The sequence below is a fragment of the Echinops telfairi genome, unplaced genomic scaffold, assembly GCF_000313985.2.
Source record: "Echinops telfairi isolate 266 unplaced genomic scaffold, ASM31398v2 ScPeMD7_2010;HRSCAF=2546, whole genome shotgun sequence".
NCBI classification, from domain to species: Eukaryota; Metazoa; Chordata; class Mammalia; order Afrosoricida; family Tenrecidae; genus Echinops; species Echinops telfairi.
The window spans coordinates 13394746-13422501 of record NW_022105908.1 but is presented as its reverse complement, the minus strand read 5'-3'; the positions used below and the strand labels follow the sequence as shown (position 1 = coordinate 13422501).

At 43.4% G+C, this 27756-nt stretch overlaps 1 protein-coding gene across 1 annotated transcript in view; it reads left to right on the top strand.

Moving 5' to 3' along the window:
* The first annotated feature begins 6 nt into the window (after positions 1–6).
* The window catches only part of NRG3 (neuregulin 3), a 1269559-nt gene continuing 1241809 nt past the window's right edge, over positions 7–27756 (top strand). The window contains exon 1 of the mRNA XM_045293415.1: positions 7–213. Coding sequence (XP_045149350.1) covers positions 39–213 — 175 coding nt within the window. The 5' untranslated portion in view covers positions 7–38. The remainder of the gene's footprint in view (positions 214–27756) is intronic.

Here is a 27756-nt window from a genome sequence, read left to right as displayed (position 1 = left end):
CCCGCCCCCCGGGGCCAGGAAGCCCCAGCACCCAGGCAATGCCCTCCTGGCCCACTGCGGCATATGCTACCTCCTCTTACCTCCACGACTCTACTCCCTCCTGGACCCTGTCTCCCTTCCAGGATGCTGTTTCCTCCTCCTCCTCTTCCTCCGCTGCTTCTTCCTCCTCCTCTACTACTGCTACGCCAGAAACTAGCACCAGCCCCAAATTTCGTAAGTATGCCCTGTCTCCACTGTGATTTACTCCTTCCTTGCCTTCCTGAACGCCCCCATCAACCCCCCCGCGCTGCTTCCCCATCTTCGCCGCCTACTTTCCAGCCTCAACTCCCAACCCAGGTTTGGGGCACTGGGAAACTGGATGAAACTCGCCCCAAGAGGGGAAAAGGTGCCCGCCTGCTGTTGTCTGCGAAGGACCGGGCAGCAGGAAGGGGCGTCGTCTAGTTTAGCGGGCCCGACTTCCCTGGGTCCCAAATGAGAACCAGTAACTCCTTCGCAGGAATTAAGGAGAGCGCTCCTCCTCCTTGCTGCAGGCCTGCTAGCCAGCGGCTGGGAGCCGCTCCCGTGGCGGGATGGGGAGGAGGGAGGCCCTTCCCAAGGCTTGTAGGTTGGCGAGGGAGAAGGGCACATGCAAATTGACGGACAAGTGGCCACCGTGGGAAGTGATGTCCGTGGGTAGAAGGGGTGGTTGGATAGAGATGTTGGCACAGGGTAGCAGAAGACGCTTCCACCAGCCTGACCCGGCCTGGGCTTGGGAAGGGTTAATTAGAAGCCATTGAAGGAAGTAGGGAAAGGAGGCGATCTGAAGCAGAGGGCTATACTGATCCCTGCCTCCCCCCCACCCCCCCCACCCCGTTCCTCCCACCACCGCCTCCACAGCCTTCCTGTGGCCATTCCAAGGTGTAGTGTGGACATTATCCTGTGTCCTCCCAGACCCAGAACTGAGGAAGAAGACTGGAGCGGTGCAGAGCTGCTGCCTCCGGTCCTGAGGAAGGAGGAGTTGTCTCAGCTCTGCCTAGCATTTGCTTTGTTCCTTTCCCAAAGGTGGGGTGTGAACCTCTCAGCTCCTCTCCCTGGAGCTTGGAAAAGACCGGGGGACAGGGACTTACTTCCCTGGGCGGCAGGATGCGGAAACCAAGCTCTTTAGAAACATCCGACCCTTGGAACTTCAGCTCAGTTGCTAGGCTGCCCATCTTGGCCAGCGTGTACCCCAATCATGATAGCTTTTTGTTTATTTGTGGGGGAACTATACCGTTTCGCCAGATTTCTATACACATGTCAGGCAACTGATTTACCCCGCCTTCCTGACCGTTTCCTTACTGAGGGAAACCAGGAACCTTTTCGGGATATGGGAACCGTTTGTGCAACCTGTGAAGGTTATCTAGGACAAACCCCTAGCCTGCTGGTTCAAATTCTGTGCCAGGCTAATCTGGGCACGCTTCTGGTTATGCTGTCTCTGTGTGTGTTTTGAGCCCGAACATCTGGGGGGACAGAAACAGGGCTCCTCATGAAGTCTTCAGTGGGGAGTGCCAGGTTTGCTTCAGGTCATCTTGAAATTCTCCTTTTCCCCGATCTGTGTCCTACCTAGGGTTGTATTTAACCCTTGCAACTTTTAGACATTCATTTATTTTGGAGTGTGCTTGTGGGGAAGGCCCTAGTCAGAGAGAGGCCTTTATAATCATGCTCTGGGAAGCAGGGACGGAGGGTAGAAGGGAGTCTTGTCACCAGCCACTCACTTGTTTTCCTCTCCCTTGGCCAAAGCAATCATTTCTGAGAGCACATTTTCTCAGGAGGTGTTAAGAGGCTTGTCCCAATGAATCTAGCCTGAGTTTTGATTGTTTGGGGGGAGGGGTGGTGGTGGTGATGCTGGTGGTATTCATGAGGGTACATGCTTAAGTGTTCACTCGACAATGTGTGCATCCCTCCTGAAACGTGTGGCCTCCTTTTCTGATGCAGTTGATCCGTATAATGGCTTGTGCATGTCCTACCCACCTTGTCTAGGCCTGTGTGTGTGTGGAGGGGGAGGGCTGTTATATATTTGGGGGGCATTTCGTTTTCTTTTTCCATTGATTTCTTTGCCTTCCATTCGGAAGGTCTTTAAAGAAAACCCACGGTCATTATGCCTACCCCCTTAATGCTCCCCTCTTGCCTTCTGTAGAAGGGAATGGCAGCCTGTTTAATAAGTAATGATTATTGACAGGGCGCTGAGCCCCAAGGAAAAAGGGGAAAACGTAAGTGGTGTCAGTGTTCACATAGATATAGAAGCAGTGTTTGTTTTGTGTGTATCTGACTTCTTTCTCTTCTTAGCATCTTTAACAAGGAATTGAATTAAGGGATAAGAAAAATGGATGCATGCAAATCTAGCAGAAATTGACCTGGTTCGCATGTATCGACAAGGGGGATTTTAATGAAAGGGCTATTGTGTAGTTTCCATGAAAGGAGAGTTTCAATAGGAAGGTTTTATGGTCATCTAAAGGGAAAAAAGAGATAAGTTTGTTTATTTTTTTCCTGCCCGTGATTGCAGGATGATTAACAAAAGGAAATACAGATTTCAGTGGAGGGATTCCCAGCAGTGCTGCCGTGGACCGAAGATTGGCCTGAATAGCTGACCTTCACATTTGTCACTTGTTTTGATTATTTCAGTAAAGTTCCCAGGAGAGAAATCGCCTTTTCCCCAGCTCATACCTCCGGTATTTCATAGTTCCCCTCCCCCCGCCCCCTCTTTATTTTTCTTTCTTATATGAAAACTCATGGGCTGTTTAGTAGCAGCTGAGGACAGCAAAGGATGAGGAGGCTCTGCTTTTGATGTGTGTGTGTGTGTGTGTGTGTATCCCTGCTTTAATGGACAGGATCTTTGCTCTTGAATTGAACACCTCCAGGCTTGTAGAATGAAGGTCTTGGGGTAAAAAGACCCCTCTGTCAAGGCAACACAGCTCTCTGGAGGGGAAAAACGGGCTCACTAGAGATCGGAGCGCATTGCTAATGGATAATGGGGTTTCTGCAAGCAAAAGGTATTTTTACTGAGGGGTGGGCCCCATGAGGAGGGTTGTCTCTACTTTTCTGTAGGATGGAAGACAAAGAAAGATTGAGGCTGAGAAGCAGAGGGAGCAGGGTGTGGAAGTTGCCTCTTCTACGTCCCTCCGCCATCCTTTAGCCATAATCTGGACTGGAAGTTTCTCCTGAGTTACTGGGACTGCTTGAGTTACTAGATGCTCAGCCCTTGCCTTCCCTTTCAGGCACTTTAAAGGCCAGCATCTGAAGCATATTTTCATGAGCAGATTATGCTATTCAAAATGTCTACGCAATATTTTGTGCCTGAGTGTATAGGCTAGTTTTCTGTTTTTTCAAGCCCAAGAGGAGAGGGTCACTACAGATAGCAGCCAACAGTGATCTTGACCAGTGTACAAACTGCCCTTCCCTTTTATAGAACACCTTGAATTGTACTTGTTTTACGATTATAAACCTATTCGTACATGTCCTCAATGCAAATAAGGATTAATTTAGAGACCTGGAATTACTTTACTCTGCTGAAAGCAGTGCTTAACAGGTAAAAGATCAGAGTCTTAGGCCAAATTCAAGTACTGCAAATAGCCATGTGTAATGAGTTATTCGTTGAGTCATATTTGGAAGTTATGCAAGTTAATTCAGGGGAAAAGACCTCACAAATCTCAAATGGTATTTAGTGAATAAATAAAACACATTTTGATATTTAAATATGTTGGGAGGCGTTTGATTCCATCGAGTCTGTTGGAATAAAATCTTACCTATTGTCATTTTAAGAAAGCTATTGATAATGTCTGTTGTTTTTCCATTTGTTCTTAAACATATTCTGCCTTGTGATAAAGTTGTTCTTGGTTGCTTTATAAGCAGCCTGAGTTATACTTCGTTTAAATACTGGTACTCTTATTCACTAGCTTCTAGCTATGTGAGGTGAGACCTTCAGTGGAAATTCCAGCACGGGAGGAATTCACCCCAACCAATCATGCAGGTATCCAAAGTGAGAGGATTCATAACTCAAGACCACTTTCTTATGAAATCCAACTGAAAGCCTTTTTTTCCCTTTCCTTCTGGAGTACCTGCTGCCACTTGAGTATGTTTTGACTTCCTTTGGCCTTAATACACGATTAGGAGACATTCCTTCTTTAATCCATTATAGGATACAGTTTTGTTCTTCAGGCCCCTGAGTGGTCCTAAGGAAATGAAGGGAGGGTGGGTGGGGCACAGGCAGCGCTATTCTCAGGTCATTTTTATTTTGGTACCTGTGCATTAACATCATGTGCCTCCAGCATGTTTTCACAGCTCCGAGTACTGAATAATGACAAGGAATTGGAGATAAGGGATTGGAAGGTATCTTCCCTTTGGCAGATTTGATAAGTGATCTCAGCCACCTTTGTATTTGTCCTGTCCCCCGGATAGTGTTTTTTTTTATACACATAATGTTGCTCCAGATATTTGGGAGAACAGAAAAGAAGACAGACAAAACTCCAAAATAAACTGGCTTGGAACAACCTCTCTTCATCACTAAAGAGTCCGGTTTTTCTATAGGCAGGTCAGGCCTCAAGCTAGGGTGCTGGCATCCGGTGTGAAATCAGCTTCAGTGTGTAAAGGAGCAAGATCGCTCCCACCTCTTGTCATGGGAAGTGCTGGCCTAGCCCTGCATTCTGGCTTCTTCCTGTTCCTTTTGTAGAAATGGTTTCCTCATAACCTCTCATACCTAATGCCAAACATACCTCGTTTTTTTCCCCCGGTTGTGTCAAAAAAGGAATGTGGAAGTGGCCCTGATATAGGTAAGAGCAAAGGATGAGCCATAAATCTGAGTCTTCAGACTGCATGTGAGTGGTTTGTGAATAGGACATGAAATTCATTTTCCTCTCTTTGATTTTTTTTTTTAATCTTAAAACCTGTATGTTGAGTGAGGCTCAGAGCTGGTACTGCACTGGCAAATACCTCGGAGACATTTCCAGATCCTAGAAATTTTACTTGGCAGCATTCAGGAAAGACTTAGTACTTACAGAAGCACATGCATAGTGCAGGCATGAGGCAGAAATAGACTCCATTTGGAGCTTTGTCTTTTGAGAATGAAAACTACCTATAGATGTGTTTCTCATTCATGCAATTATTAATGAAAACCCTGGGACATTTAGCTTGGTTTAACATGGTCACCACACTTTCACTGTAGACCCAGTCTTTTATGGTATTGAACTACGGTGCTGTTCGAGAGCTTGTTTTGTTTTATCCCTTGATGATTTAGCATAAAGTACAAGCAGTAGGCAGTAAATGAATACATTTTCATTAGGTGTTCTTATTATTTATATGTTTCAAGTTGTTTTTAAAGCTAACCCTCTAAGTAAGACACGTTGCATTGCTGTTCACCTGATATGGAGAGTTCTGGGAAAAATAAATTTCTAACCACTTAGATAATTGAGTACTGACTTTGTTCTTTTTTTTTGGTCACCAATTGATGGAAGCTGAATGGTCATTTATTTTCCTACATAAGTTGGTATGAAATCATTAGTTTTGTGGCATATATCATCTGATTGAATGGCACAGTTGCACAATTAAGCATAAGCTATTAAACCCATTCAGATCATTACATTGTTTTCATAACACATGTCATGGATTTCAGTGTTTTAGGTCACTGAACATCTCTTTGGGGCCTTGCAATGTTGTAAGTTAAATTGGCTAATTCAAAAAAATCTGATAAAGCAAGGATGGGAAATACAAGACATTAAGATAAATCTTAAAACCGTGTGGCATTCTTCCTCCCATATGTTGACATAGGGCCACGACTCTTCCCTGTGTGTTTGCCGACTGGTTTCCGTCTAGGGTCTTATACAAGACACACCTATAATTTTCTCTTCTTTAAAGACAATGGGGAAGAAATCTCAATGCAGATTCCTCACACACACACACACACACACACACACTATAGCCTCCACTCTGGGAATCTTCCTATATAATTAAAAATAAGTTTGTTTTTTGTACTTAAAACAAACAAACATTTAAACAACTCGTTTAGAGCCTTCAGATTTACTCGACTATATTTTAGTAGTTGAGTGGCATGTGGTTTTTTGTCTTTTTTCCCCCTGAATCATAGAGAAGTAGAACTAGTGGCATCAACAGGTTCGTTATCACTATTGGATTATGGGTAGACACAGGTCTCCCTTGGCATTCGGCAGCATTGAGGCTTCCTTGAGCCTTGGCATGGTACCTGAGTTCGTTTCACCATGCAGTGGATGATGGGGAAGGTGGGTTGTGATAATAATGCTGATGAAGGGAGATTGCTTAAGAAAGTGTTTTCTTCAGTAGGTAATGGTATTAAAAATGTGAGTCAGCTAGGATGTGTTTGGGGGGACCATCCGTAGGTTCTATACAGCAGTAGAAGGGAGAATAAATATCTACCTGAGATCCTACAGTAGTGGTGGAATTTTGAGGAATCAGCTCAGTCTCTCTGGTCTCTAACCCGCCTTCTTTCTCTCTGCTAATGAGAGCAGTGGTTATAACCTACCTTGTGAACGACTCATGAAAAAGCTTATGAGCTGTAAGAACACTTTTTTTTTGCTAAGAGAGACTGGTTGTTTTCATTCAAGAGCCCAGTAGGCCATTCGATTCAGTTGGTAGATTGGATCTGGTTTGCTACTTACCTTGAGGGGCTCGTTCATCACGTGAGATATTGCTCTTGTATGCTTGTGCCCCTGGAGTCGCTCGCACATTCTTCTCTTGTACCTTGGTCCATTCAGTAGAAGATGGCATGGAAATCTGCCTCAAACCGCCCTGGAAATTTATTTACATGTCCGTTCATTCTTTGTTTGGTAGGTGCTCTTCCAAGTATTTTGGAGATATTTGTCAAAGATGATTAGATAACAATTTGAGAGAAATGGAATGAATATGTTCACTTTTCCGGACAAAGAAATTGGAAGATACCTGATAAAAGCAAGAATGCCTCTAATCTCTCTTCATGTCATCCCCCTTTTGTGGTCCGGCTTATTGGCATTGGTCTTTAAGGTTGGGGCCACTTGAATACTTAACAAAGCAATTACAGTTTGAAGTCTGTTTCTCTATTACTGAGGGAATTACTGTTCTTATAGTTGATGCTTCACAGTGGTAGTATGTTGCTTTCCTTCATCAGAGAGCACTTTGGGGTGTATGCCTTTGAACTTGGGGGAACTTTAATACTGTGGTTTTGAGAGCATCTTGCTTCAAGTCTGTGTTGGACCTTCATCCTGAATTATATTTTAAAGAATTCCTTTTTAAATTTCTTTTGGCTGTAAGCCTTAATTCTCCAAAACACATATGGGTCATATAAATATGATAGACTATCATCCCAGGATATAAAAATAGTCCAGGAACAAATTGCAAAAAGAACTCAGAATTAATTTTAGAAATGGAGTTTTAGGCCTCTGTAAGGACATAAGATTTTGTCATTGAGACCTTCTGGTATGAATACAATATAGCTATAATAGTGTTTGGTTTGGTTTTTGTTTTACTATCTGAAAGCATGCTATTGCTTTAGCATTAATACATGATGGTTAAGGTCATTAAACTAGAATGTTTATGGTAAATACTTGATAAGATTTCTAAACATGTCAGTCTACGATGACCCTATATGACGCCTGGCATGGTGTTCCCGTGAATTTTGAGGGAGTTAAAATTCATTAAAATATACCGTCACCCTTGTAATTATTTTGAGATGAGAGTGTCTTCTTATATCTGTGCCTTAATTTGCAGAAATGTACAGTCTTAATCTTGGAAGCGCTTGAGGATGCAGGCGATTATAACCGTGAGGGCCGCCCCGGCGGGTAGCACCGTGTGACCACAGTGCCGGCGCCGCACTGATTGAAACAAGAACGCACACGCTCCGGGGCAGTCACCTCGTCCTGCAGCCAAAACCAGAAAACGCTCGCTGGTCTTGAATTGATTTGGACTCATAGTGACCCTAGAGGGCCAAGCAGGAGGGTCCCGTGGGTTTCAGAGGCCGTACAGCTTTATGGAAGCAGACCGCCTCATCTCTCTCTTGCCGAGCTGGCTGGTGGGTTTGAATTGCCGACTTTTTGGTTAGCAGCCCAGCACTCTGCCCACTGTGCCACAGGAGTGCCTTGACGTGGTTATGTCAAGCATCCATGCAGTCCAACTGGGCTTTAGGAGACTATGTAGTATGGTCAAGGTTGTACAGGTTTGGTCATGAGAAAGATGCTTGTACAGGTGATTGCGTCACCTCCAAATTACAGTTCCTTCACCCCTTCCATACAGTGTTGCCAGATCTCTGTACATTAACTCCTCATGCGCTGGGCACATAGACAGTGGTATCTGCCAGTAGAAACTCTGTATATGGCCCTTCTACCCTGTGTTCTTTGCTCTGGTAAAAGGGAGATTTTCTTCCCAGAGGAATTACCTTGTGTGTTAGTCTGGTTACTTTAGAGAAACAAATCCACAGAAACTCATGTAGAAGAGAGAGTTTTATAGAAAGGGTAAGTGCATATCAAGAAAACATCCCAACCCAGTGCTGCCCAAGCTCGCATGTCCAACATTAACCCCTATGTCTGACACCAATCCACAAAGTCCTCCGCCATCTCACAAAACACACGCAATGATGCTGACTGCAGGAGCAAAGCCAAATCAGTGAGTGTGTAAGCATCTCAGCCCTGGCAGGGGTCTCCACATGGCTGCTTCAGCTTCCAGGGCTACATCGGGGTATTCCGACTCAAAAGAACCCTATACAGGGTTTCCTGAGACTGTAAAATACAGCCCCAGCTTTCCCCGTGGAGTTGCTTGTGGGTTTGAACCACAGACTTGGTGATTAGCCGGCCCAATGCCTAACCCACAGCACCACCAGTTCAGTGACTATAGTCTCTTTGCCTATGTGAAGTCAGTTTTTGATTATAGTAGGTTCTGCATCATATGCTGGGACTAGCCAAGGGAAATGCATCAGGGAACATTTCAAATGATGCCTTTCAGATCTAGAGATTCTAAAATACCCTCTCACCTACATTTTAGAAGTTACAACCTCTCAGAGCATCTCAATTCCCCTTTGGAGGTTTATTCCAGAATGTTCACCACTGATCTAAAAACACTTATAAAAGGAAGAACTTGGTGAGACCCACTAGGGGAAGGTCTCGCTCTCTTTCTCTCTCTCATACACTGCCATTCAGTCCATGCCAACGTATAGTGACCTGACTCCATAGGCCAGAGTAGAACTGCCCTTGTCTGAGGTTAAATTCTCGTAGGAGTAGAAAGCCTCGTTTTTTCTCCCACAGAATGACTTGTGGTTCTAACTGTTGACCTTGTGGCTAGCAGCCCAACACATAACCCACTAAGCCACCAGGGTCCAGGAAGACTTATGTGAAGGATGTCAAAACTCCTTAAGGCTGGGAAGGATCCTATTGCCTAACACAGACAGCTGAGACCAGACGGAGGGTAGTTGATTTGCTTACCCAAATTTTCATTAAACAAGCATTCTTCAGGAAGTGGCAAAATCTAATGTCTCTGTGGATAAAAAAGATCAAAAGGGGTGTACAATTGTTTACAATCCAACCTATCATGAATAAATGGATATTTAGCTGACTTTCCAGTATATGTGACTTTTTATTTCTGTATAAAAAACCTGACACATGCCCACACATGTTGAACAGAAGCAGCTGGTAAGGTTTCTGCCGGCACTAAGTGAAAGGTGCTCACCAAATATTAGCTCCCAAACCTGTTTATGCCAGTTGTTTTTGTTACAGTAATTAGGTAGTGTATTTAAATATTATGCAAACCAGTGAGCTAATTGTGCTTTCTTGGATATGCTTCATAAAGATAAGTCATTGAAGGAGGAAAAAAATGTTTGTTGAAGAAGTTGTGGGCAAGATAATGCAAAAGTTTAAGGGAAAATATATTTCTATTTTCACAAGAAATACAGTTAAATTATTTTACAGGCAACTTTAAGTTCTGACTTCAGCATGAATAAGCAAAGTTAAAAATCAGAGGGTACATTACTGTAATTTTTCATTCCTGTGCATTCAGAGAAAAGCTTTGACTCTGTAGCCACATATTTGGCAAGTGAATGTACATTTGGTCAAAATAAGATTAATAAAGTATTATAATTAGTGCAACCATCTGGTAAATATCACAGAGCAACTAATTTATGTTTCAACTATTGTTAAGGGTACTGGAAAATGTTATTATAGAATATTAAGATTAAACTTTGGATAGAAAATAGTGTAAGATGCCAATAACATGTAGATGGGTAAATAGATTTAATATGTAGTAGCCATTGCAAAAAAACAAATTATTGACCGTGGTTATTTCTGGGTTGTACAAGAGGGCGCTGTTTAATTTATTGAATTCTAAGATTCCCAAATTTTATTTAAATACCATGTGTTAGCTCTATAGTAAAAAGTTAACATTTTTGAAAAGTCAGGAAACTTTGGAATTCAATTATTGATCTTGGTTCCGTAGAATGTTTTTTAGTCTAAGAGTTTGTGTTCTCCTTGGTGGTGTCAGCATTAAGTTTTGCTTTGGTGGTGTTCCTGCTGTGAAATGCAGATGTGTAGACAGGCAAACACATTTCCTTTGCTCCTGGGGAATGATGCTTCTTCACTGCAGGCAGCATGTTTTACCCTGAGCCTTTGATGATTAGCCTCTGCCAGATAAGGGGATGGAAGGTGGTTCTAGTAGTCTGCAGCTTCAGGTGCTGCTTGGCAGTTCCACTGTGCGTGGACCCTGCCAGCAAGGCAATGCTGACTCATTGTGATCCCCTTCTAGGATGGAGTAGAACTGCCTTTGTGGGATTCTGAGGGTGTAAATCTTTCTGAAAGTAGACCACCTCATCTTTCTCCCATGGAGCTGGCTGGTAGGTTCAGCCTGCCAGCCTTGTGATTAGTAGCCCAGTGCTTCATCTACTATGCCACCAGGGGTTGTCGTGGGCAGGTATTGCCAATGGGAATCAGTCAGTTATATGTACACTAACCAATGATCTGATCTGTTTCAGAGATCAAATGAAAGGGCAAAACCTGTTTAGTTCAGTTTGACCCCTGCTAAAAGTTCGCATTTGCAGCCCAGATCTACTGAGTCAGATTCGATAGATCAACAAGAGTTCAGGCGATTCTTAAATGTACATTAGAAAGAAAAAAAAAAAACACCTGTTAAAATTTAACTTAAGACTCAGTAGATCTGGGGTGGAAAGTTGAAATCTCAGGATGTGGAGTGTTGCACCAGAATGAGTCATTTAGAAGCCCTGGCCAAAGCAAAATGGATATGGATCTTCAAATGGAGAGCACAGATCAAATGCCAATGGGTAGGATAATGGATTGGAAGATTTAGTAGATATTGTAAGCCTCACACACAATCACAGGGTATCATATGGCAGGTGGTTAGATTATACCTACTGCCACCAAGTAGATTTAGACTTAGAGTGGCCCTATAGGCCAGAGTAAAGGTGCCCCTTTGGGTTTCTGAGGGAGTCCGTCTTTATGAGCTGAGCCTCTTGTTTCTCCCGAGGAGCACGTGGTAGGTTAGAACTGCTGCCCTTTCTGTTAAAACCCCAACATATCACCCAGTATGCACCAAGCTCCAGGTTGGCCTGCAGATAAATAGATTTCACTACTCACTGCCATCCAGCAAATGCTGACTCCTAGTGACCCGACAGGACAGTAGAGCTTTTTCTCCCGAGAAGCTTCTGGTGGTTTTGAACTGCTGGCCTTGCAGTTAGGCCCACTACACCAGCAGAGCCTTCATCAGCCAGTAGAAAATGGTAATTTGTGGGGCACGTGGTCCTTGAAGAATTGTGCTTAAAGTACATAGTATCTTACAAACAGCAGGGTGAGCAAGAGCCAGAACAGAGCATGTGGTTCAGTTTATGCAAGGTTCAAAAGTGAGAAGATCATTGATTGGCTTTGAAGAGGAATTAGGTAGTGACTGGAAGGGAAGCCAAGGTGGGAGTACTTGGAAAGAACTCATAACATTCTGCTTCACGATCTGGGTACTCGTTATAGAAGGGGGCTTTAATAAGTTCCTAGGAAAAGTCTATTATCCTTTCATTCTGTTTCTCCATGAACTTTTTGAAGCCACCTGAGGTAGTGAATTTAGTTTCTAAATATTCGTCAGTCTGTAGCCTCTTGAACTGTACTTTCTGTCGGTACACTCTCAATCAGTCCCTACTACAAAGAAATAACTCCTTCAAAACACTCCACACTAGCAGGTTGGTGGCCTACCTATATGCATTTGTCCATTGAAAGACAAGTCATGGCTCTGAGTGTTCATCGTCCAAGCATCGCAGGCTAATAGATGTCATCAGGGGCCTGCTGGCCTCAGCAATGCCCTATGTTTTCAGGTCCTAATCTAGTGACCTTCTAGGCAGAGTTGATGCCCCTTTGGGTAAAGCCTTTTTTAATGGATGGCTTGTATTTATACTAAACAAAATGCTCTTTTCTACTTTATTGGGCGGGTTTCTGAGACAGTGCGACATTGCTAAACTTTTTAAGAGATCTTATACTTCTAAAACTATACTTAAGTCCTGAGAGTGACTCATGAGCCTGCAAGTATCACAGGGCATGCTACACAAGACAACATATTGGTTCAGGGCTTCATTGTGAAGATCAGAGCACAGATTCCCAGAGAATAATTAGGGGCTCAGAAGTTGAGTTTTGACACACAGTGACCACACATGACACATGGGATTACCTCGTAGGGCCTTTGGCATTCTAATCTTGCTGGGAGCAGACTCTCAGGTTTTCTTACTTGCCGATGCTGGGAGGGTTCATACCCCAAATCTTTCTGGTTAGCAAGCAATGGATCACTTTACTGTTGTCTGTCTGTCTCTCTCTCTCACACACTGCCATTCAGTCGATGCTCACTGATAGTGCTCTGACTCTACAGGACAGAGTAGAACTGCCCCTGTGGGTTTCTAAGACTGTAACTCTTTATCGGAGTAGAAAGCTTCCTCTTTCTCCTGAGGAGCAGTTGGGGGTTTCAAACTGCTGACTTGGCAAATCGCTGCCCAATGCATATACCACTAGTGGCACTAACTACTAGACCTCTAGCCTTTAGGGAAGTGCTAAAGTACATTGTTTCAGCTGATACATCCTATTTGGTTATTTCAGAGATGTTTGATCAGAATTAGATAATTCCAAAGGATAATTTATTGAAGCAGAGCCTTGGAGAAGGGAGGGTGAGAGAGAAACATTAACAATTGGTAGGGAGCAGTCTGGACTGATAAGCAGAGAGAGGGCTTTTCTTGAGAATCAATGAGTAACTTTGTCTTTTGGGCAGGGCATGATGGAGGAGAAAGAGTTTGGGGGAGAACATGGCTAGGCTGCCGTGAGTTGGTATAAGAGTGGCAAGATAACTGGTCTTTTCCCCTTCTTTTTAATTATTCTTTTTAGATCACAGAGGTCTCAAGAATAGCTTGGAGGGAGGAATGAGCAGCAAATTCTAAGCATCTTCAAAGGCCAAAGTATCTGAGGTCATTAAAAGACAGGGTTCTTGATTGGCAATAGAGATATTTAAGTGTTATCTCATGGCGATGCCTTGTCAAAGTGCTGCAAGCAGCAATAGAGTTACCATGTTTGAGGATGTTTAGTTTTCCCACCGTCACATCAACATGATTCTAGATTTAAGGCCAAATAGCAGCTTTTGAAGATCTAAACATTTGAAAGTAGTGGCATCGGGGGAATTATAGCAAGAAGCAACTTGAGTTTAGTGCTTCGCCTGAATTAAACTTGTGACTGCCTTTAGATTTTTTTCAAGGCCAAAAAACCAAAAAAAACCAAAATGAAAACAAAACCTTAGGAATTGATTGCCATGCTGCTCTCTGGATTCCATCTGCGGTCTTCTTCCCAAGAGCGACTCAGCACCATTGGGGATCTTGCTGACGTTGCTCAGCAGTCACAAGGCAACCCCACTGTTGGCACTCATTGCATGGAATGGCATGAGAGGGAAAAGGTTTTTGCTGTTGGAGCCCACAGGGAGCTATGTGGTCAGAGGAGGCTGCTACCCGGGAGGGGAGACGTGGACACATCTGCACACCTACTACCACCATGAGCTGTATCTCTCATGGTTTGCTTGATTTAGTCTTTACATCACCATAAAGAAACATGGAGAGGGTGTGGGAAAGGGGAAGTCAACATCAATGGTATAAGAAGGAAGAAATGGTTCCAAAGAAGTTGATTGTGGCAATGACTCCACAACCCTTCTTACTATGATTGAACTACGGACGTGTGTGATAAGTTAATTATAGCTCAATAGCATTTAAAAGAATAAAATTTAAGAAAAACGATTTCAGATTAGAAGCAGATTCATCACACTTGCTGGTTCACTTGATTCTTCGTTATTACTGGATAGGAGATTAACACTGCACAACTGCAAATGTTCAAGTGGTTTAAAAGAATCTTTTGTCCTTTCCACTGATCAGAAAATTTTCACGACTGTCAAAATGTATAATAAGCAACAGACCCATACCCCTTGTTATTTGTGTGAAATATTTTCAGGTGTTCTATTATATTGCCTCCGATACAGGCGGATTCATTTCATTATTTGTTTAGGTCATTGTGTATTTGATCAAGACCTTTTTGAAAGGAAGGCAGCAAAACTGTAGATCAGGGTTTTAACAACAAAGTCGGTATCATGGCAGGGCTTCCCTTCTTCACTTGGTTTTGAAAGCTTCTAAGTGACCCTCTGTGGTATCACTCTGATGCTCATCTTTCATCATGAGCAGCTCTGAGTAATTTATGATAAATAATGAAATGCTGTCGCCTACCGTTCTCTGCAAATGGCTGAGCATTGGAAAAGCTGAAGGAGCTGTATTACTTCTAAATGACTAGATAACACGGCAATGTTAACCCTACAGAAGGAAGGTCAAGTAGAGCATGCTGCTTGGGAGAATGGCAGATCCTCCTAGCTCGTGCTGTTGTGCGTCCTTTCGCATCCCCACTGGACCCAGTGTCTCCACGGTTAACTTCCAGAATGGCGAGGAAGGATTAGTCCCTTCAGGTAACTGGGTTGGCGTAGAACAATAGTGGTTTATTTATTTGGAATAAGAAGAGCCAAGCACATACTATTGGTTTAAAATATGAAATCCAAATTAATATCTTTTAAAAGGGGATTACCAATGGTCAAGTTTGGGGGATGCTACCATATGACGACTTAAATAGGCTACTTGTGCCCTGATGTTGAAAAGGGCTGTTACATAGCAGATATTCGAATGGTCCTATCTATTGATGCATTAATAATGACACAGATAGATGACTTTCACAAGCCAAATTTTATTTTCTCGAAGTTTAGGAGGCTCAGTTCAGATTGAGGGTGCCAGCTTGTGAGGGTTTACCCTCTGTTGGCTCTGGGGGGAGGATCCTTGTCTCAGAACTTCTGTTTCTGGGGGATCTTCATGTGGTTTAGTCCCCCTCGTCCCCTACTTCTCCTCTGCTTTCACGTTTACTCTCTTAATATTTCCAAAGACCTTGATACCCTGCACTAATCCTGCCTGATGAAGATAACCAGATACCCCATTCCCAAATGTGATTTCAACCATCGGCCTAGAGGTTCGGGTTCACAGCATGTGTTTTGGGGGGGAACATAATCCCAAACAATCTCTGACCTTTTCTTTTTTTAAAAAATGAACGCTATTATTTATTGTGATACATCCCAGGAGGTTTTATGAAAAAGTAGAGTTTAAAAAGAATGAAAATTCTCGATGAACTCTAACAAACAAAAAACCCTTTGTATACTGCTAACTACAAGAGCAGTAGTTCAAAACCACCAGCTGCTCCTCAGGATAAAGGTGAAACTTTCTACCCTGTTTCCCCGAAAATAAGACAGTGTCTTATATTAATTTTTGCTCCCAAAGACGCGCTAGGTCTTATTTTCAGGGGATGTCTTATTTTTCCATGAAGGAGAATATGGTACACATTTATTGTTTATTGGTTTATTAAGAGACCTCGCACTTCCTGTCTGCTGCCGGCTGCGCTGTGGCCAACAGTGAGCTGCATGGCGGCACCCGCCGCTACGGTCTAGAGTCCAGAGTTACAGTAGCTTCGGGGGGGTGGAGGTCTTATTTTCGGGGGGGATGCCTTGTATTCAGCGAGAGGCAAAACTGTAAGTAGGTCTTATTTTCAGGGGATGTCTTACTTTCGGGGAAACATGGTAGTTCAGCGAGGAAATCCACAAGAGCTGTTCTGTTTGGTACCACAGGGTCCCACAGGGTCACTGTGAGTTGGAATTGACTTGCTGGCAGTGAGTTTGGGTTGAGTATATAGGAGAGTAAGCAAAAATAAGAAAAAAGAAGGTGTGTTTGTTTTTTTTTATTACTACTAAGGTTCCAGTTCCTATATGCACCCCTTTATGGAATAGAGAAGCTACTGTGTCAGGGAAGTCAGCTGTTTGAATATTGGAGAATATTTTTACTTTTGGAGAAGGATTGCTTCCTTGCATCATGGGAAAGAGAGACTCAGAAACGGAGGGCGTCTCCAAGACGCCTGGTGGATGAGTGGACTCTGGCTCTGCGTCCTGACTGGGTTGTGGTTAATGGAGTCAGCTATGGCAGGCCCATGTGTGTCCACATGTGTCTGCTTTCAGTGGATGTGTAGAGACAAGTTCTCTCAGTATGTCACTTGTCTTAGGCTCTTAGGCTACCCTCAAAGCAGATCCTGTCAAAACACCGGCTGCGGGTGGGATCAGGTGTGTCAGTTAAATTCATTTCAAAGAGGCTAGCTCAGAAGAGTGCAGTGACTATTTTTGAGGATCCAAAGGGGCCATCCTTGGTAGATTTTCTTAAAGGACACAGAACAATCACATGGACTTATGATGGATGAGTTTTTGGAAAAGTGAAACCTGCTTCGATGAGCAAAAGGTTAGAAAAAGCTGGACCATTTCCATCATGACAACGCACCTGCTCACTCTGAGAATGTCCGTGAGAAACCCTTGCCCACCCACGTTAGAGCCCTCGTCTGCCCCTTCCGACGTCTCTGGTTCTCAAACTCAGGGAACATTGAGAAGGAACCCAATTGGAGCATCTCAAGGTCGCCACGATGGCTTTATTGATGTGCTATTAATTGAACAGGGGAGAATTCTCAAAGAAAGGCTTGGAGTGATGGAAGCACTTCAGAAATGTGTAGGTACAAATGGAAGATATATCGAGGAACAGTAACTTCAAATTACAATATTTTTGTTTAATAAAGGCTTCTGCTGTCTAGAAAGTACAGCAGTACTTTCTGACTTACCGTCAGCTATGTAACTGTTTTTCAGTTTTAATGTTCTTCGTGTGCACCGTTCGTTCAATGCCGTTCACAGGCGTATCATGTTACTGGTCAAACAACACCAGAATGAACTCTTGCCATACATTTTGCATTCTCTCTTGCTTAGCGATTCGAAAATAAATCCAGACCAAGTATATATTTAAGTTACACTTTCCAAATTGCCCTCCATAATGTGTCATTTGCAGTGACTGTGTGTTCTCAGAGTGGTTGCCGTAAAATAAAATAGCGGCACATCTTTGTTAGGGTTTCAAGTCCTTAATTGCAAGGTAAAGAATGTCTTCAGGTACTGCACTCCTGTTGTGAAAATTGATTTGAATTGTCAGCCTGTGAGCTCTTTAGAGTGACAGGAGAGTCTCTACATGGGCAAACCACAGAGAAGAGTGATCTTTGGCCAGAAAGACTTTTAAACGCAGACACGTTGCTGAAGTTTGCCCCTGAATTTTCTCGTTTCCTGACACTTCCTTCCTTTGCCAAATGAAATCATCTGTTCCTCCTGACTAGGCCTGCTGCCTTTCCTCCAGAGATACCCACTGTAAGGTGGGAAGTCACTGTATGAACATACACCCGGTGCTTTTAGGGAAGAATCTTCTAATGCCCCCCTGCCCCCCTACTGTTGTGTTGCAAGACCACTTTAATCCTCCACGCTTAGTTCCAGGTAATCAAGTACCTGAATAGAGAGGCTACTGTGCCAGCGAAGTCAGCCGTTTGAATATTGGAGCGTATTTTACTTTTGAAGCACAACGATTGCTTCCTTGCACCATGGGAAAGAGAAACTCAGAGAAGGAGGGCGTCTCCAAGACGCCTGGTGGATGAGTGGACTCTGGCTCTGCGTCCTGACTGTGCTGTGGTAAATTGGCAGGCCCCACGTGTCCCAGAATGCAGTGCGGCATGGACCTGTGCCCTCATCACAACGTCACTGGTGGTAACTGTGTATTCGAGGGCATTCTAGCCTCTCTCCCAGCACTATCTATTGTGCCCCACATGCCTACTTTTTTTATGATTTTCATTAGTGGATCCCTAGGGTGTTTCCTTCCTACTCTGCCTTTAAAAAACTCTTGAAACCTGTTTTCGGTGACCTTACTGGTATTGGAAATCCCTGTGGCGTAGAGTTTAGCATTCTAGTAGTAATATGAAAGCTGTCACCGTACCATAAACGGACAGTTGGTAGACTTCTCCCCCATAGTCTTACTCCCTGTGAGGTTTAGCGTGGTCCATAGGGCGTGGCTTAACAAGAGGATCCACTCTGAGCTATCCAAGCATGGGCTCCAAAGGGTGCACCTTATCTAGGTTGTTAACCTTATTTCCATAGGCCGAGTCTTCCCCTTCTTGCGTGAGGCCCCACCACTTTGTGACCTGAACAAGGACCCCGATAAATACTACGAATAAGTTGCACCAAAAATTCTGGAAGGTGCTTCCCAGGGAGACTAGAGATAAGCGGGGGAGCCTTCACATAGGGAAATGCATTATACTTTTGCAACGTCTTTTTTAAATATGATTTTCCCTCTTTTCTGCAATGGAAAATTGGACATACGATCATTAGGTGGCTGGATCTGAAAGGAGGAAAAAGTAATTAAGGGACAATGGGAAAGTCCCCAGACCCTATTTTGGGAATGTAGTCCCAGCTCTCTGCTCTCCTGTTTGAGGCTCAGGGTAGACTTCGTAATCTCAGAGACCCAGTTCTATAAACGAGACGGTTGGTCAAGGGGTTCCCTGCATCTATTTATGAGAGTTTCTATGCAGCTAAATTAAAGTCAGAGTGGAACTTTTTGAATGACTGAATCTTCAGGTTGTAGACCCTCTTGCACCCCTCTAATTTTCTTTCTCTTGCCATCTGCCCCCAAAACGTATTTTTGGTAGTATAGTTTTAGTGGGACATTTCCCATTTCAGCCTTTAGTGATTCCCATATTTTAGGGTTCTGAATAGATAGGACTTGGCTGCTTCCTAAAGTCAAGTGAAAATTGATTATTTGCAGCTTTAAAAAATAATCCTTTATTCTTCCCCTGGCAGCTGTAGAGCCTGGTAGCCACCTGTAGGTTTATTCATTTTGGAACTATAAATACATGTATCCAGTTTTAGACATAATATTTCTAACTTAATTAAGCGGTATTTGTAGTTGCATAATTTTACAAAGTATTCTATAAGAAGGGCTGAGGAGAAAAGAATGGTGTTTCAAGGGAACCGTGAGTAAGACAGTGCTATCTAATAGACTCGTGGTGACCCCATGCACATCAGGGTAGAACTCTGTGTGTGGTGCTTTTAGTTGATGGTTTTCTAGAGTTACAAATCCAGATATACATCTTGCGTCATGCCTCTAAATGCATGTTCGTGTAAAAGTCTTGTTCCCTGTTGTGCTGGTGGGCGTGAGATCTTTTGTATCGGATCATGGGTCCACCAAAGGTCTAGAATAGGGCTCTGAGCTGTGATAGAATTATGGTTACATTGAATCCTAGCTCTAAGAAGCTCGCGAATATTTTATCTCACTCTGAGGACCTTTCTTATAATCACTAATAGTGCATGCTCATTATAGAAAATTAAAATATTTGTGTAAAAAGGAAAATAAGAGTCTACTGTAGTTCTAGTTCCCAGAGATAATTACTGTTACATATATTTCTATCAATAACAACCCCTTTGTTGCTCTCTGAACATATATTTTACCTACAAAAACTGAAATCTCACTCTGATTCTTTAAAAATAGCTATTTATTCCTTTTGTAACATATGAGGTTGAGTAAAAAAATAGCCCCCAAATAGGCTTCAAGCTAGGAGGGGCAGCTCCTGGAACTCCCCCAGGACCAGGGGCCAGGTAGACATAAAGGTCAGCGGACAGACCTGACATTATGTATGTTTTTCCTCTCTCTTTTTTTTCTTTTTTCAGTCTTTTGTTTTCTTATTGTTTGGTCTGTGTCATTGTTGGTTTCCCTAGCCTACTTATGTGAGGCAGGTATGGGAAGCAAGCCGTGGAGAAAGCATGAGGCCAATGCACTGGAGGGTCTTGGGAATAGAAGGTGGTGGTGGGGATGGTGTGGTGAGCAAACAGTGCCATAGACAGGGGAACAACTAGGGAATTAAAACCAACAACGAGGAGATTGTAGAGATCCTGTGGGTGTTGGAACAAGAGCAGCCTAGCTGAGAGGAGATACTGAGAGGTGGAAGTAGGGGGCACATGCTGATGGGGCAGGAGGAAGGCAAAAGGAAACAGAAAGGCTATGGAAGGCAAAGCTAAGATAGATAGAGGTATAAGCATATGTGTGTACATATGTAAATACATTCATCCATAAAAAATAGAGGTATTGGCCTATATACATATATTCATGTGGCAATACACTGAGGTTGTGGCTGGACCTGGGACCTCAGCTCATACCCTCCCTCAATACAAGAACACTTTGTTCTAGCCAACTGGCCTCTTGTGATGCTAACCCTCCACCCCACCCCACCCTACCTGGCACAATCACTGAAGACAAAATAGGTGCATAAGCAAATGTGGTGAAGAAAGCGGATGGTTCCTGGCTATCAAAAGATATAGCATCTGAGGTCTTAAAGGCTTGAGGTTAAACAAGCGGCCATCCAGCAGTGAAGCAACAAGCCCACATGGAAGAAGCACACCAGCCGGTGAGACCATGAGGTGTCATTGGGACTGGGTAACTGGCATCAAAAGACCCATGACAAACAAACAAACAAAAACATATTGGTGAGAATGAGGAGGGGCGGAGCAGAGACCCAAAGCCCATCTGTAGACAATGGAACATCCCCCCACAGAGTGGTCCCAGGGAAGGGATGAGTCAACCAGGGTACAGTAAAGCACTGATGGATCACACAGTATACCTCTGGTTCCTTGAGGCTTCCTTATCCCCCACTATCATGATCCCAGTGCTGCTTCTCACTCTGGACCAGACCAGAGCAGGTACACAGGTATAGATAAGAGATAAAAGCTCATGACACATGGAATCCAGGATATACCAGTAGCTATACCAGAAGGATGAGGGAACCAATCACAATGATCGATGCATAACCACACATCGCCCTCCAGGGGGAAGAGCAACAGAAACCATGGGGGAAGGGAGACAGCGTTCAGTGCGGTATATGAAAATAGTAATAATTTATAATCTATCAAGGGACCACGAAGGTGGGGGGCTGGGGAAGAGGAGCTGATACCAAGGGCACAGTAGAAAGTAAATGCCTAGAAATGAACAATGACAATGTATGTACAAATATGCCTGATACAATTGATGTATGGATTATAATAAGAGTTGTAAGAGCCCCCAATGATCTTTTAATAAAACAATAATAATAAATATTACTATAGGCTAATAGAAGACTTTATTCAATAAAGATATAAAAATGTGAAGTTATTGTTTGTCGACATATCTCCCATTTAGACCTTTGTACTTCTGAAGGAAGGGTGCTCATCTCTGACCCTTCCTCAAAGGATTCTGCCCTTTTAAATTAGCATAAATTAGCATCAATCCTGCCCTCTTAAATTAGCATGATGTCAAAACTGCACTTTGGATAGTAACCCTGGCCACAAATTCCGTTCCTTTTGTTTTCTTGGAATTTGGGAAACAAAACAAAATGTCTGAAGAGGCAAAATTCTGGTAAAGGTGGATGGGATAAAGGTTGCCAATAAAATTCTCTTAGGATATCCCTTGCCACCTTAAAAGATTGAGCAGGTGCACAGTCAGAATGCGGGGGTGGGGGGTGGGGGTGCAACTTTCCTGGCTTCCTTCCAGCCTTTCCTGGCCCCATGATTGTCCTTTGTGGTTCAAGAATATCTACCAAGATGAACCTTTTGGAATTCCTAAAAGCAGTCTCTGTAACCTGAGCTGCTCCTCCCACCTGGAATTTAACAGGCGCAGCGTATCCTATCAGAAGCCGCTGTTTTGATTGTTTGTACCTTACTCTCTGGATCATCTTAGTAAGCTCAAGACTGCCCCCAAATATGATTCATTCCTAAAGATTGTCTTCATTAGCTTTTACTGTGCTTAAAAAAATGTCTGGAAAGGTCAGTTCTATGAGCTAGCTAATCTTTTTTTTAATTTTAATTATTTTATTGAGGACTCATACAGTTCTTATCATAGTCCACACATACATCCATTGAGTCAAGCACATATGTACATTTGTTACCGCCATCAATCTCACAACATCTGCCCTCTACTTTAGCCCTTAATATCATTTGTTCATTTTCCCCCTCCCTTCCCCTCTCCCCTCCCTCATGAACCTTCATAATTCATAAATTATTATAGTTTTGTCAAAAGTTACACTGTCCGACGTCTCCCTCTGCTCTCTTCTCTGCTGTCCATCCCCCAGGGAGGAGGCTATACTTAGATTCTTGTAATTGGTTCCCCCCTTCTACCCTACATTCCCTTCACCCTCCAGGCCTCGCCCCTCACCACTGGTCCTGAAGGAGTCATCTATCCTGGATTCCCTGTGTTTCCAGTTCCTATCTGTACCAGTGTACATCCTCTGGTCTAGCCAGATTTGCAAGGCAGAATTGGGATCATGATACTGGGGGGGAGGAAGCATTTAAGAACTAGAGGAAAGTTATATGTCTCGTCGTTGCTACCCTGCACCCTGATTTAGCTAGCTAATCTTTAAGCAGTGTTTTTGGAACTCGGCCAATCAAAAGCTCGCTGAGGCCACGATGTACCCTTGAACTGGGAGCTACCACCCCATGTGTGATCCTACCATGAGCAGTTGTCTAATCAGTAATAGTTCTAAGGGTTTCTTCCGGTCATAGTTTCGTCATTCTTTTCACGCTTGACTCATCTTTGAGATATTCTCATTTCCTTAATATGCTTGCCCTATCTAAAATTTGTAGTGTTAAACGGGCAGTAATTCTGTAAACTTGTTGTGAGCTCCAGTGTTTTGGGAAAATGTCCACTTGAGGTTAAATTTGATGTATGACCGTAACGTCTACATTTTTTCCCCATGGCACAAAAATAATCTGCTTCTTCAGAAGGCGCCCTAATAAGACTAAGACAATTCTATTACTGAGTGAACTTGTCTGCAGCTACACACAGATGGACGAAGCATATTTAAGCATATTTTGCCCGTAATAACACATGCGCTTATGAATTAGAGCCCTGGTATAAGTGCTTTTTACTTACCCTTGTACTTCCAGAGCACAGCACATGCATTCCAAAGCCTGTCTTTGAATGGCTCTTTGCTATTTAACGTGCTGAAATCTAACGAGTTTATCACCCATTGGGAATTGAGTCTGTTTCAATTTGGTCGTCGCTATGTAGCATTCTGCCCTGAGCATTCACTTTAGAATGAAGTTTGTTGCTGGTCAAAGTATATGTAAAAATACTGCCTTTTAAAGTTTGAATTTCTAAGCTCTTTTCCAGAAAAGACCCAGTGGTTTACATCTTTGCTCCACGACTGTCAAAATGCCCATTCTTTCCATGAGCCAACCTGCCTATCACTCAAACAACCAAAAAAGGGAAAAAACAAAACAAACAAAAAAACGTTGCCAACCTGATAGATATAAAACAGTGCCTTATGGATATTTTATCCTGTGTTTCTCTATATATAAGTTAGTGAAACCCTGTTAATTGGTTAGTGACGTTTCTGGGAAGTTAATGATCCCTCCTATCTGCAGGGACAGTATGGCCCAATGCCTCTTTCTGTCCAGGGATTCAGGGCTCTCACTGAAGACCTTCTGGCTAGTAGTTCAATGCTTACCTTTCTAGAGCCCCTGAGACTGTCTCTTGAACTGAGGCCAGACAGGTACTAAAACTACTTAGTGCAAGTCAGTAGCAAAGTGCTTTGCTTAAGACCCAGGAATAATGCTCAAGATAGATGATGGGTGATGTGGTATGTACAGACAAGGAGTAGGGTGCAGTATTACTGCTTAGGAAGCCTCTGGGTGGCACAGTTTGCTCTTGGCTACTCACCCAAAGGATGGCAGTGTGAACTTACCAGTGACAGTGCAGGAGAAAGACCTGGCAAACTATCTGTAAAGATTATACCCAAGGAAGCCTGATGTAGGCACATGGGATTGATTGGGCTGGAATCAACTCAACAATGTCAGGTTTGATGGTGGTTTTTGAATGGGAGACCCTGAATGGTGCATATAGCTAGCACACTTGTACTTCCAGCAGAAAGGTTGGATGGTTAAGTCTACCCACAGGTGCTTTAGAAGGAAGACCTGCCAACCTCCTGCTGAAAATTCAGCTGCTGGAAAACCTGTGGATCACAGGTCTAGTCTGACATCCATGGGGTGTTTATTGTGAGTTACTATCAACTCAAGGCCAACTGTTTTTTACTCTTGCTGTGTGACCTTAGGGCTGGAGTTTCTTGTTTTTTTAATGTCTTAGTAAAGCCCGGTGCTAAATTTTAGCTACAGCTACATAGCTGGTATGATTTCAATGAAGTACACAAACCTGAACACATGCATGCAGATTAAAACCAGTAACAATGGCAACACAGTAACAAAATCCAGAGAGGTGTAAAGTCCGTCGTGGTTTCTGACAGTACAGACGGCTTTCCCCTCCTGTCCTTTCTGAGATCTCTGAATGTTCTGCTCATAGTAACGATGTCCACCATTCGGCACTACGTGTGGGTGTTGAGCTGGAGACAAGGCTCAGCTTCCAGGGCAGACTGGCTTAAGCTGGTGTGCAAGAGCCCCTGCCTCCAGCAACCACCATTGTACCGTTCTTACTGATAAGTACATGGAAACTCAGAGCTCCGGGGGTGATGGATAGGTGGGGGAGCATCAAATCACCAGGCGACACTGGCTTTTCAAATGTCACATGACAGAATAGATCCACCTGAGAATATGGGGCCATGCCATCATCTTGCAGGTCCTGCTTTGAGCCTCTTTGTGTCCCTGTGGCTCAGCCTCTTCCCTGTCCCGTGCAAGGGGATGCACTGCTGCTGTGACCTGCGGCACCTGCTCCAGCACAGACACACCTTCTCCGGCAAATCACTAACAATCCAACCCAAAATGGATTGAGTTCACTTGGATTTGAAAATCCGTTTCTTTTGTGACTTTAATGGCAGATCTATCTTTTAAGCAGTGTTGTTTATGATGGAGGGATGTTGTTTTCGCATCTGCCTTTCTTGATTACTGGTTTTAATATGTATCTCTAAAAGACAGACTTGAAAGGTTATATCACAGAAGGAATATTAGATTGTATATTGTACTCACGCCCCCAAATTGATAGGCTTATCTGGTCACATTATCGGCCCCAACACCTAGATCAGTGTTTAATCTCAGCTGCCCAAAGGGAGCCCCCACCAGTTCAATTCAGTGGGAGATTTGTCTTCTTTCATTGAATACAGATGCTAACTTTTTGTCTTCATTTTTACTACCTGATGCAATGATCATCAAATTAAATTTTGGAACGTGCGCGCGTGTGTGCTTTTTAACATAGTTATGTTCGTGAGGCTATGTCAAGTTTCTGCGCATGTGCTTCTACTGGGTCAAGAGCTGTAGCAAAAACAGCCCTCTACTGTCCACCTGGTTTACCTCTTGAAGACCTCCTGTGTGCAGAGCGGATAATTCTATAGTTTCAAGGCTGTAACATTTCGGACGAAGATCATTGGGCCTCCCTTCTGGCTGAGCTCCAACTTTGAACCTTTTCGTTCGCAGCGCAGCGCTGAACCTTCTGTGCTGCTCAGAGACTTCAGGAAAAGAACCGTGGGCTCTAAGGCAGGAGGAGAAGGTTGGATCCAGAGTTTATTATTCGTGCGACTTTGGGCAAGTCAGCCTCTGGGAGGCTCAGTTTTTCATCTACAAAAATGGAAACAGTGGATATATGCAAGCAATTAAGGATTTTGCAAAGTGGATACCTATAAAACCATTTGTACACTCAAATGATGAATTGATTAATAACGTTCATATTGGAAGGTGATGGATGTTTGGATATGTGAATGTAGGAACAAACTAATATCATTAGGCGAGGCTGAGCATTTTTTATGCCATGAGCTAGTGTTTTCTTTTTGGGGAGCTAAATTTAATCTTAAAAATTAAATGGTGTACGTGTGAATGAACTTAGAAAGATTCAATGTGTAAGACACTGGAGAGAGAGAGAGAGAGAGAGGGATCCCATAATAATTTAAATTCCACAATAGTGTTGACTAGAAAAACAACCAATTTCTAGGCACCTGGACATGAATTTCTCAAGCTTTGATTAAGACATAGTTGGGTAGCATATCCTGTGGAACGCTTTCCTTCCCAGAAGGGAGGGCGCTTGCTCAGTTTGAAAACGAAATCTCTGTAAGTCTCTGATGTCTCTGTTTGAAATGGACCCCTGGGAGGGAGAACCTGGGCTCTCCCACCTCCTCATGCCACCCCCTGTCATTTCTCTTCAGTTGATTGGACTTATGAACCGATTCTCAGTGCTGAGTAAAGAATTATTGTCCAAAGCACTTCTTCCAAAGTGTGTCTTGAGGGATCCTGCAAACTATTAAGCAAGGTTTCCTTTCTTGAGATGCAGGAAGGTGGCTTATATTTCTGAGAAAGATAAAGTTCATCGCATTGATTCTTCCTTATCTCTCCTCGTTTTCCTTATTCCATCAAAATGGAAATTCATTTCTAGAGAAGGAGAACCTACCTAGCACTTGGTTTTCTTTGGTTTGTAGTTAAACAATCTGTGGTATAAAATATTTATCATGACTTAGGAGCAAACCTGGTCACTCACTATCCCCAGCTGAGGGGATAGTGATGCAAATGTTGGTGGAATAATTTGGGAAAGGATAGTGAGAACGGTTTTACCTCTTGAAGAATGTAATTAGTGTCACTAAATGCAGCATTTGTTGAAACGGTGGCTTTTGGGTTGTGCATATCTTCACCACAGTTCAAAACAACACCACACCCTATGGATCACAGCTGGATCCTGTTGCGCGTTGACCTGCCAATTCCCCAGCGGACGATAACACAACCACACACAAATACACAGAGGGAATTCATTAAAAAGATGAGCAAGTGTGTCTAACTTATACTATGGATAATGCCTCAAGCTCATTCACAGGGCAGGCATTTTTTAAGTACCTGATCTTTCCCAGGTACCATTCTAAGTGCCCATCTTCAGGATTCAGGAGTGATGGAGACTAACACAAGTATTGTCTCCTGGGATCTATATCTAGTGAAGGAAGGCAGATAGGATCACATCAACCAACAGATAAGTCAGATAATTTCAGCCAACGAGAAATGCTGGGTAGACAGTTTGAGTTTATGGAGATGCTTGGGAGCCTTAGGTAAGGAACAGATGATTGAGCTGCATTCCAGAATGATAGGGAGAAGCCATGCATGTGAATTCCTGGATGGCAAGGTGCCAGGAAGAAACACACACACACACACACATACACACACGCCTGAAGAGAGAGTGGTCTCCATGCCCGCAGCATAAGTGGGAGGAAATGGAAGGGGACAGGTAGACAGGTTAGTCAACCACTTAAGAATCTCAGCCTTTGTTTTATCGCAATTAAAAACCACAGAGCATTTAAGTAGGAAAGGGTTTGTTAACATTTTGATAGGATCATTCTGGGTGCTGTGTGGAGCTAGACCCTTAGCGGGGGCACAAAGAGA